General features: G+C 41.4%; 1 protein-coding gene across 1 annotated transcript in view; it reads right to left on the minus strand.

The window, feature by feature from the left end:
• Positions 1-12,500, minus strand: part of spint2 (serine peptidase inhibitor, Kunitz type, 2) — a 34,502-nt gene that overhangs the window by 21,265 nt on the left and 737 nt on the right. Inside the window, exon 2 of the mRNA XM_039777012.1 lies at positions 1,626-1,796. Coding sequence (XP_039632946.1) covers positions 1,626-1,796 — 171 coding nt within the window. The remainder of the gene's footprint in view (positions 1-1,625; positions 1,797-12,500) is intronic.

Genomic DNA, 12,500 nt, shown 5'->3' on the forward strand with positions numbered 1-12,500 from the left:
TATTACTGCGTCACATTACTGGTTACATTACTGGTTACATTACTGCGTTACATTACTGGTTACACTACTGCGTTACACTACTGGTTACACTACTGGTTACATTACTGGTTACATTACTGGTTACATTACTGGTTACATTACTGTTACATTACTGGTTATATTACTGGTTATATTACTGTTACACTACTGGTTACATTACTGGTTACATTACTGGTTATATTACTGCGTTACATTACTGGTTACATTACTGGTTACATTACTGGTTATATTACTGTTACATTACTGGTTATATTACTGCGTTACACTACTGCGTTACACTACTGCGTTACATTACTGGTTACATTACTGGTTATATTACTGCGTTACACTACTGCGTTACATTACTGGTTACATTACTGGTTATATTACTGCGTTACATTACTGGTTACATTACTGGTTACATTACTGGTTATATTACTGTTACATTACTGGTTATATTACTGGTTATATTACTGCGTTACACTACTGCGTTACATTACTGGTTACATTACTGGTTACACTACTGCGTTACACGCTACACTACCGCGTTACATTACTGGTTACATTACCGCGATACATTACTGCGTTATAATTACTGCGTTACACACTGGTTACATTACTGGTTACATTACTGGTTACATTACTGGTTACATTCGCTACATACTCGTGTTACACTACTGCGTTACATTACTGGTTACATTACTGGTTACATTACTGGTTATATTACTGTTACATTACTGGTTATATTACTGCGTTACACTACTGCGTTACATTACTGGTTACATTACTGGTTACATTACTGCGTTACACTACTGCGTTACACTACTGCGTTACACTACTGCGTTACATTACTGGTTACACTACTGCGTTACATTACTGGTTACATTACTGGTTACATTACTGGTTATATTACTGGTTATATTACCGTTATACACTACTGCGTTACACTACTGCGTTACACTACTGGTTACACTACTGGTTACACTACAGCGTACACTACGTGCGTACATTACTGCGTTACATTACTGGTTACACTACTGCGTTACACTACGTGCGTACACTACTGGTTACATTACTGGTTACATTACTGGTTATATTACTGGTTACATTACTGGTTACATTACTGGTTACATTACTGCGTTACATTACTGCGTTACATTACTGGTTACATTACTGGTTACATTACTGGTTACATTACTGGTTATATTACTGGTTACATTACTGGTTACATTACTGCGTCACATTACTGGTTACATTACTGGTTACATTACTGGTTACATTACTGGTTACATTACTGGTTACATTACTGCGTTACATTACTGGTTACATTACTGGTTACATTACTGGTTACATTACTGCTTTACATTACTGGTTACATTACTGGTTACATTACTGGTTACATTACTGGTTACATTACTGCTTTACATTACTGGTTACATTACTGCTTTACATTACTGGTTACATTACTGGTTACATTACTGGTTATATTACTGGTTATATTACTGGTTATATTACTGCGTTACAGCAGAAAGGAATAAATTACTGTAACGGGTTGGTTACACTGGTTACCTGTGTGTGTGTGTGTGTGACCTGTGTGTGTGTGTTACCTGTGACTCCGCTGCAGCTAGCCTCACACTCCTCCCTGGACTCAAAGTGGTTTTCGTTGGCGTCACAGCCTCCGTAGGTGAAGCCTCGACAGCTCTGATTGGTCACATCGTAGTAGAACCTGGGGAAGGCTGCACGGCACGAGCCCACCTTCATCGGCAGCCGGCAACGGACTGGAAGAGACAAACACACACCAGAGAGAGACACACACACACATCAGAGAGACACACACACACAACACACACACACACACACACACACACACACACACACACACACACACACACACACACACACACACACACACACACACACACACACACACACACACACACACACACACACACACACACACACACAGTTAATGACAGGGGGCCAACAGACTACACTGTTGGTGAGAGGCACTGCTCTCACCACGATGACATCATGGTGATGTCATCACTGCTCTCGCCACGATGACATCATGGTGATGTCGTTTCATCCCCACGGTCTACCTCACAGGTGTCAAACTCGAGGCCCGCGGGCCAAATCCGGCCCCTGGCAGGTTTAGATCCGGCCCGTATATCAGTTTGGGTTCACGATACATTCTGGCTCTCCTAGCTGAGCTCCATAAACACAGGACAGGGTTTAAACTGTAATTACCTGACATTACAGTCAGAGCAGACATATGACAGATTAGAGACTCCCCAGAAGAAGAGAGAGAGTTTCCTCTTCAGGCTGAGAAACAGGTTGTTGTTGTTTTGCTAAATTCTCTGACGTCTGAGGAACTCTTCTGGAGGGCTTCATGTCAACAACAATGTCAGAAATAGCAACAAATTTACTAAAAAGGTGAGAAACGTCTGAGAAAGCCACAAAAAAGTCTGAACAAAAACAACAGAAGTGAGGACAAAAAGCTACAAAATGTTAAAAATAAGTGACATGCAGTACCAAGAGCAGGTCAGTAAACTCTCCATGTCTGGCTCTTCTCCCAGTGTGCCCCCCCCCCAGCAGAACTGAGTCTGACCCCCCCCGATCTACTCCGTGAACTCCAACCAATAACAGTTGTCCTTGTGTATGTACCAGGCCCTGACAACCAACTCACATCAGAGCGTATTTACAGCAACGCTGTGTTCAGGGCACCTGGTCAGCCCGTGTTTCTGCTGGGGGGGGGGTTCAACAGCTGTGACATCACCACATCACCACAGACAGACCATCATGTGATATTACTACTGCCTAGATACAGACCATAATGATATTACTACTGCCTAGATACAGATCATAATGATATTACTACTGCCTAGATACAGACAGACCATCATGTGATATTAGTACTGCCTAGATACAGACAGACCATAATGATATTACTGCCTAGATACAGACAGACCATCATGTGATATTAGTACTGCCTAGATACAGACAGACCATAATGTGATATTAGTACTGCCTAGATACAGACAGACCATAATGATATTACTACTGCCTAGATACAGACTCTGACCCTCTAGTCTACCAAACTTGCACGTTTCCTGACTATTAGAGACGGTCTGAAGACCGTTCTGGGTTTTGCAAGATTTGCCGAAGAAAAGAACTAGAAAGAAAAGAAAGAGCCTTGTGGTGACGACCGCATTGAAACTGACTAAAGCTTCTGTAACTATGGGGAATGTATCCTCCATGTGAAGCATCTGGACCCATTGTTGGTGAGATGAACCAGAGATATGGACCAAACTGCTTGAGATGTTATATTGGTCCTTTTTTCAATTAACCTATTTTATCTGCTTTTATATGTTTAACTGTTTTAACTGTTCTTTATTCGCGTATTTTATCGCTCAGTCCTTTAAATTCTTATACTGCCCTGTTAAATGTATTCTTGTCTTTTAAATTGTTTTTAATTGTTTTCTAACTGCTCTTTCATGTTTTATGTAAAGCACTTTGAATTGCCCTGTTGCTGAAATGTGCTATATAAATAAAGCTGCCTTGCCTTGCCTCTAGATTAAGGAGTTTTTAAAAGGGCAGACCACAGCATGTGAGGGTAAATGGGTTTATTAAGTCCACCAACAGTATTTTAACCACCGGAGGGCCTCAGGGATGTGTGTGGTAGCCTCGGGGCTCTGTGTGTGGTAGCCTCGGGGCTCTGTGTGGTAGCCTCGGGGCTCTGTGTGGTAGCCTCGGGGCTCTGTGTGGTAGCCTCGGGGCTCTGTGTGGTCACTGGTCCTAGTCTCCATCTGAATGAGATCACCTGCAGCAGCAACAGACTCTATTTAAGGATGGCATGGTCTTGGTGGCCAACCTCACTGATGACCACTCACAAGCAGTAGGTCAACCCAGTGGTCCTCTGGTTCAAGAGGAGCTCACTGGAGCTTAACAACACCAAGACCAAGGAGCTGTGTTGCCATAGGGGCTGCCTGCTCGATACTGCTCATCCACTAAAGAGAGCTGAAGCCCCGCCCCCCTTCCGGTGGACCTCACGGGACCTTAACTCGGAAAAAATATGAAGCAAATTATTTTTTGATCCCGTTTGAATCGAGCCATGGAACGAACACACACACACAGGGAGGAGTGTGAGGCTAGCTGCAGCGGAGTAACTGGTAACACACACACACACACACACACACACACACACACACACACACACACACACACACACACACACACACACACACACACACACACACACACACACACACACACACACACACACACACACACACACACACACACACACACACACACACACAGTCCCTGTGACTGACCACCATCACACCTTCTCCCTGCATGTTGACACAATATACAACAAGGCCCACAGCCCGTGGGTCTCCTCAGAAGGACTAAAGCATAGGTCACTAACTGGGGGACCGCGGTCCGGATCCGGACCTAGAAGCTAGGGCTGCACGATTATGGCCAAAATGATAATCACGATTATTTTGATCAATATTGAGATCACGATTAATTATCACGATTATTTGTTGATTTTAGCCAAAACAAAATTTTATTATATAATTATAACTGCTTTTACATCCATATTGTGCTACATTCCTCCTTTATTGAAGGATACTGTGAAGGAGCCATTTCAGCTGTTGTGCGACCGCTTTCACACACATGCATGTTTGCCGTGAAAGATACAGGCAACGCAATTTTCTGTTCACGGTAACGGGCGCATGTGGTGCCTGGTATCTACCGGACGGAAATAGCTACGGCGATTTCTGTGGCTCATTACACCGACGACTTACATGTTCGGCGCTTGCTCTGATGCTCCAAAACCCACGTTAGAGGCAACATAAACATCGCTGAATGTCACGCTAGTAAACACTAATAACACGTTACACAGCAGGTAACGTTAGCCTACCGTTAGCTACAGTAAACACTAATAACACGTTATACAGCAGGTAGCGTTAGCCTACCGTTAGCTACAGTAAACACTAATAACACGTTACACAGCAGGTAACGTTAGCCTAGCGTTAGCCACAGTAAACACTAATAACACGTTACACAGCAGGTAACGTTAGCCTACCGTTAGCCACAGTAAACACTAATAACACGTTACACAGCAGGTAACGTTAGCCTACCGTTAGCCACAGTAAACACTAATAACACGTTACACAGCAGGTAACGTTAGCCTAGCGTTAGCCACAGTAAACACTAATAACACGTTACACAGCAGGTAACGTTAGCCTACCGTTAGCCACAGTAAACACTAATAACACATTACACAGCAGGTAACGTTAGCCTACCGTTAGCCACAGTAGTAACTGGATTAAACACGACTAAAATGCTGACTGCTAAACCGTGTAGTGTGTCTGTATTTTACTGTAGGATTCCAACAGCGGGACGTCCAACAGTCTGCTGCTAAAGCTATGAGCTAAAAGACACAAACTAGCGCTGGTCACTGCTGTTCTCTGAAAAACAACACAGCCGGGACAAAAGGTTGCGTTTACTGGTAAACATCGTGACCGGCTTATGGTGACCGACTGCTACCTGTTGTGGAGTTTTCCTCCCGTTACTCCGTCCTCGGTAACTGTCTACATCTAGAAACTAAGCTGCGCGGTGCAGGCAGGGAACAGCTCTGATTGGCTCATGGAGACATGTGATCAGACAGTGGTTTATGGAGCGCTAGATTGGCTTTGCAAAAACTGTTCTATGAAGGGAATGACGCATTTTAAATATCGCTCGATCACACAAATTTGATCGTGGGAAGCCAAAATCGTGATTGTGATTAAAATTCGATTAATTGTGCAGCCCTACTAGAAGCCGTCCCATCCGGACCCGGACCAAAGCAAAAGATTATGAATTAAAACCTGACGGGCGCTTCTATTTTAATATGCGCAGCTTTTGTATTCTTTACGGTAGGGGTTTAGTGGATGAGGAAACGCACAGACCAATTGCATGTGAGTTAAGCCATCCCACGTGATACCACTCAGCCAATGAAGTCTTCGCATTCCGGGCGGTAAACATTGGGACTCTACAGAGCGCAGACCAAGGGGGTAAGCTTCGCTTCAGAACTCGAGCCATCATGGCGCCATTTTGTTGCTAACTGGCCATCACCTCCTGTTAGCATTCCGCTGACCGCCATTTTTTTTTTACGTCACTTGACTGAGAATAACTTTACATCCGAAGCGTTTAAAGACTCTATTTGTCCGTTGTTTATTTCTAAAGAAACACAACAACGTATAAAAGGCTCCATTACCTTGTATCTCACGTTATGGCTCCGTAGCAGACGCTTTTATAAAATAGGCTAACGATTGGGTCATAACCACGAGACTTACTGTCACACAGTAGAGGAATTACCGTATAGTACAGGAGAAGCTCGCAGGCAGTTTCGACTTACATTAGCTGTTTAGGTTTAATGACTAATGTTAACTAGCAGTGATCAGTAATTAGCCTGTGCCTATGTTATCTCCTTACATATACCTACGCTCTCCGTCTCTGTAAGATTGGGAATGATTGAGATTTCTCTCGGCACAGCTACCAGAAGACTTCACACTTTCAGACACGTTGCTCACGTCACATCTACGTTGTCTCTCTCAGTTGGAGGCTGCTCAGTAAAGCTGGCCATCACCGGAAAAGTGCTTCTAATAGCCTTCACTGGTCTCCGTCCAGAGCAACGGGGTCTATTGGTCCATTATATATATGTCAATGGCGCAGACAGATGAGAGTTAGAGGCAAGTTACACAGGAAAAGAAAGTTGGATTAAAAAGATAGCGATACATGTAGAAAACAAAGGGAGTGAAAACAGACGAGTGAGACGGAGAAAGGGAGAGAGACGAGTCAGCTTTTTATGAAATGTCGTCAGAGCCGTCTGCTCTGATCTCAGCCGCTCTCTCTCTCCCCTCTGAGGCTGAATAAGTGGAACATGAAAACCGCGGGTCCCGTGAAATATGACAGTTACAGTTTATCGGAAAATAGCGTCGGGCACCCTGACTTTGATGAGTTGACTGTTTATCAGACCCCAGATGAGACAAGAAGCTAACGTTAGCGAACGCTGCGGTGACTGTCCCTCTGCCTCTGACGTCCGGCTGCTAGAGAAGCTGTAGACACGCTGTATTAACGTTAGTGTTTAAAACGCTTTCCAGGTTAGTGGGGATGCATAGTCTACCGCTCCAAACCAACATTAAAACCGTAGTAATCTTCACCCAGCGTTTAGTTTTGTTGCTAAACTGTGTGTAAAATGAGTGGTGACGTTAAATCATCTGTGTGATGTTTATGTTTTCAGGTAACGTTACTGTTGACGTTCAAACAGGCCTGCGTGTGTGTTTTGAGAAATATCTTTATACTGCAAGACTATATTTATTATATTAAGTTGGATATTAGATGTAAAAAGAAGGAAATGGTTCTAACATTGTACTTTAGATGTGTGTGAATTTCCCACACCAGGAGTAATTTAGTTCTATTTTATAGTGATCCATTATCGGTTCAAAAAATGTTTTATGTTCTGTGCAAAATGTTCTATTAAAGAAAAGACAGAAAATAAATATTTGTGTGTGCTGTAAAGTGGATGGAAAAAATGAAATCGGGATCGGCTAAAATTGGTATCAGCTGGCCTAACTCAAAGAGTCAATTGATTTCACCTACCAATATAAGAGGAACGCAGCTCTAACTAACGCAGAGTTGAAAGTAATCAGGCCTGGTGCCGGATTTCTGGCATATGAATATTTTCTGGATTTAATCATCGAACTTCCACCTACCAATGAAACGAGTTCTAGCCAATCAAATGCAAAGTAGGGCGGGTCTTTGCCGAAAAGCGAGAGTGCGGTGTGGTCTCTGTGGTAACGCGGCTAAAAAAAATGGATGCAAAGTTTATCAAACCTGGAGCATGTAGATACAGGCAGCTTTAGTTGAGAAAGGAGTTAAAAACAAATGGCGCTGGGCATGAATAGAGGACGAGAGGAAAAGGATGGAGACGGGAAGCTGTTATTAGCACTTGGTGCCTCAAACTGAGGGAGCCGGGTGCTTCTGCAGCGCATGTTGAAGGATACCGGACGGCAGCAGCGGTAAGACAGGGCTGGCTAGTCGTTAGATGCTAGTCGTTAGATGCTAGTCGTTAGATGCTAGTCGTTAGATGCTAGTCGTTAGATGCTAGTCGTTAGATGCTAGTCACAAAGCTTCGGTCCGTGCACTCTGTCATACAAGTACGTTACCGGCAACAGCGGCTACCAATAAGACTGTTCCTTTACTGACCGACCGTGATACTGTAGCTATCTGAAGCCCAAACTGCCTCGACAAAGCTGTCTGTTTGGAATCAGCATGGCAGGTATTTAAACATAACGGCCTTGTCCCAGAGTTTAGACGTCTAGCAATATGAAAAGATAAACAATGCCACGTTTTTAATAAATTTAAATAAAGCAGCTAATATCAACATGGACAAAATCATGAATGTACTAATTCACTTTTTTGATGATGACCTGGCCAAAGTAGTAACGTTTAGTTTTCACAATGATTCATTGTAGGATTATGATATTATTACAATATGTAAATCCACATTGACTCTTAATTTAACATATGGTTGGAAGAAGTAAAAATGTATCCAAAACTTTTTAGTTTTATAAATTATGACTTTTATTATTGTGTAATGTCAGAAGGACTTTAACTGTTTTGCCAGTCAAATTAACTTTAATGAGTGCATATTGAAATATTACACTGTTGGTTGGCAAAAAATTCATCTCAAAATGCATCAGATTGATGTTTTAACATATGTAATATTTAAAATTTTCTTCCGGAGGAGCATGCCCCCGGACCCCCCTAGAGGGGTAAAATCCTTCTCACCTTTTTCACCCCTGACCCGTTTTCATGCCTGAGTTATTTAAACATAATTGCTTTGTCCAAGAGTTTATGAAAAGCTAAACAATGCAAAGTTCTGATTGTGATGTGTAATGTAAGGACTTTACCCCTTCCAAAAAGTTTCAGGCTCAGGATTTTTTTTCACTTTAAGCCCTGTATTTTGAAATGCAGCCCTAGTTTTATTTAGTTAATAAGAGAACAACATACATATATACAGTCATACATATATGTTCAGTTCTATGTTACGTGACAATAAATATTGTTTTTGAATTGTACTGAATTAATTTGATTTGACGGTCAGTTATTGATTACATTCAGATGTTGATACAACTACTAGGCTACTTAAATATATATAACATTAAATTGTCAGACATTATGATCTTCCGGACCTTTGCTTCAAAACATTTTCTCTAACTGGACCTTTTTAAAATTTAGTTGAATACCCCTGGACTAAAGGATCTGAAGTGGGACAGGCCAGTCTACCCAGAGTCTACCATCACTGATAGAGTCTGCCATGGCTCTCAGCATCACGTCTTAGTACAGCTTCCTACCAAGGTTACCATCACTGATAGAGTCTGTCAGCTAGGATAGCCAGGCACTCCCCAAAAACAGCCATCTGACCTCATACACGAGCAGTGGGAAGGAAATCCAACTTCACCATCACCATCTGTCCCAATGCAACACATAAACACAACTCATGCCACTGACACGTCACACACACACACACACTCTGCTCCTCAGGAACAGGAAACAGACGATCTCCGAGTTTGGGATATAACAAGACATGTGATGACGTCATCTTGGGGAACTCTGATCTACATTTTAGGGATAGAACAATCATCCATTCATCCCTTCATCCATCCATCCATTAATTCATTAACCACCTGAGAGGTAATCTTTATAGCTGCAGCTGTAATGTTTACCTTCAGTTAGACATTTAAACATGAATTCCTGTCTCCACTGACTTTCACAATAAAAGCTCCAAACCGGATTACACTGATAAACATATAGTATAAAGTTCTGTGTGTGTGTGTGTGTGTGTGTGTGTGTGTGTGTTGACAGAGTCTGAGTTTCTGTGTGTGTGTCTCTCTCTGTCGGTGTGTGTGTGTGTGTGTCTCTCTGTCGGTGTGTGTGTGTGTGTGTGTGTGTGTGTGTCTCTCTGTGTTTTAACAGTCTGAGTTTCTGTGTGTCCTGTGCTCCAGAGACCAGAGGAACCGGTCTGACCAGAGACTGATCAGCTGACTCCCTCTACCTGTACAGGTGGCGGTGATGTCATAACACAGACTAACCTCTAAAACCAGTTAAAACCAGTTCTGTCTCAACTGCTGCAGGATATTATCATCAGAACAACAACAGCTGTTAACCACTAAAACATTAAGGCTGATGTAAGGTCTGTCTGAGGGTCAGCCCAGGGTCAAACCTGCATGTTACTATGGAAACACACACAACTTTATTATCAAATATACCTAGACACAACTTTATTTAAACAGCAGGAAGCAGGACGGTAAATCATTCCTGTTAAAACTTATTTCCTCCTGGTTTTCAGGAAGTCAGCTTCAGTAACTTGATATCTTTGTTGTTTACTTATACACAACTCTATTCAAACTGCAGGAACTTTATTTAAAAAGGTCCCATGACATGGGGCTCTTTGGATGCTTTTATATAGACCTTAGTGGTCCCCTAATACTGTATCTGAAGTCTCTTTTATATAGACCTTAGTGGTCCCCTAATACTGTATCTGAAGTCTCTTTTATATAGACCTTAGTGGTCCCCTAATACTGTATCTGAAGTCTCTTTTATATAGACCTTAGTGGTCCCCTAATACTGTATCTGAAGTCTCTTTTATATAGACCTTAGTGGTCCCCTAATACTATTATGACCTCATAAGGAGAAGATTCCTGATTGGCCCATCTGAGCTTTCATTTTCTCAAAGGCAGAGCAGGACACCCAGGGCTCGGTTTACACCTATCACCATTTCTAGCCACTGGGGGACCATAGGCAGACTGGGGGACCATAGGCAGACTGGGGGAACGCATATTAATGTTAAAACAAACCTCATAAAGTGACATGTTCATGCCATGGGACCTTTAAAACTAGAGGAACTTTATTCAAACTGAAGGAACTTTATTTAAAAGGAGGAAGCTGGACGGACCTCATGTCCACTAAAACCAGCCTTACCCTCTCCCCAGTACACCTGAGGCTAACCCATTATAACCCCAGACTATCCATGTAAATGTCGGTTAATAAAATAATGTTAGAAATAAAACTACCCTTCACTCTCAATGATCACATTACACAGTTCTCAGCAGCCGTGGCATTTTACTTAGCTCCGGTTAGTAGTACTGCGCCGAAAAGTACACAGAGAGGCTCACTCCAGTCGGGACACCCAGTAGTAGTAGTAGTAGTAGTAGTAGTAGTAGTAGTAGTAGTAGTAGTAGAAGGCTAGTAGCTAGCAGTAGTAGTAGTAGTAGCAGTAGTAGTAGTAGTAGTAGTAATAGTAGCTGTAGCAGTAGTCTAGTAGTAGCAGTAGTAGAAGGCTAGTAGCTAGCAGTAGTAGTAGCAGTAGTAGTAATAGTAGCTGTAGCAGTAGCAGTAGTCTAGTAGTAGCAGTAGTAGTAGCAGTAGCAGTAGTAGTAGCCTAGTATGTTGGTATTGAAGCATTGGATTGTAATCTAAGGATCAGTCAACATGGTGACTCAGTGTGCATTTAGAAATGGTAAAAATAAATCAAACAGATGGACACCACAAAGTGTAATAGTAGCAGTAGTAGTAGAAGTGAATTATAAAAGGTAAACTTAATTATACTTCAAAAAAGAGCAATAAGAATAATTCACAACACTGGATATTTGGAACACACCAATTCACTATTTTTACATTCTAAAGCATTAAAATTACTTGACCTAGTTGAATTTCAGAAAGGTGTAATTATGTTCAAAGCGAGAAACAATTTATTGCCTGGCAACATACAGAAAATATTTTCTGAAAGAGAGGGGGGCTATGACTTGAGGGGAAAGTCAAATTTTAAGACTCCCAGTTTTCGCACTACAAGGAAAAGTTTCTGTCTGTCAGTGGCACTAAATTGTGGAACACACTAAGTAATGAATTAAAGCAATGTCCAAACATATTCCAATTTAAAAAGATGTTCAAAGAAACTATATTCCAGAGGTACAGATAAATACAGTGCAATTAGTTAATAATCTGGGCTTACATTGAACAATGTGTAGTATGTGTATAATTATTGTTTATAGGTAAATATATGAATTTCCATTAATTCCAATTTTTTTTATCTCTGTTGACTTATTATAACACTATTATTATTATTATATTATAAGTATAACATATTTAATAGGAAAGAAAGGGTATAAAGGGGTAGGAGTACATAAGTTTTACTTCTTCCTACTCCTTTTTGAATGTGTAAATAGGTCTTTAAGTACAAGAAATTATGGAGTTTTATTTTTTTAACTGTTCTTTTTTTACATTACTATTTTCTTTGGATGTCGTATTGTATTTACATGTTCAAAATAAAAGCTATAAAAAAAAGTGGCAGTAGTAGTAGGTATAACAGAGTAGAAAGTGTGTTGGCTTTACTGTAAATGTCTCAGGGAGTTAATGAGGAACCATGACCT

Source organism: Perca fluviatilis, chromosome 2, assembly GCF_010015445.1.
Source record: "Perca fluviatilis chromosome 2, GENO_Pfluv_1.0, whole genome shotgun sequence".
NCBI lineage: Eukaryota > Metazoa > Chordata > Actinopteri > Perciformes > Percidae > Perca > Perca fluviatilis.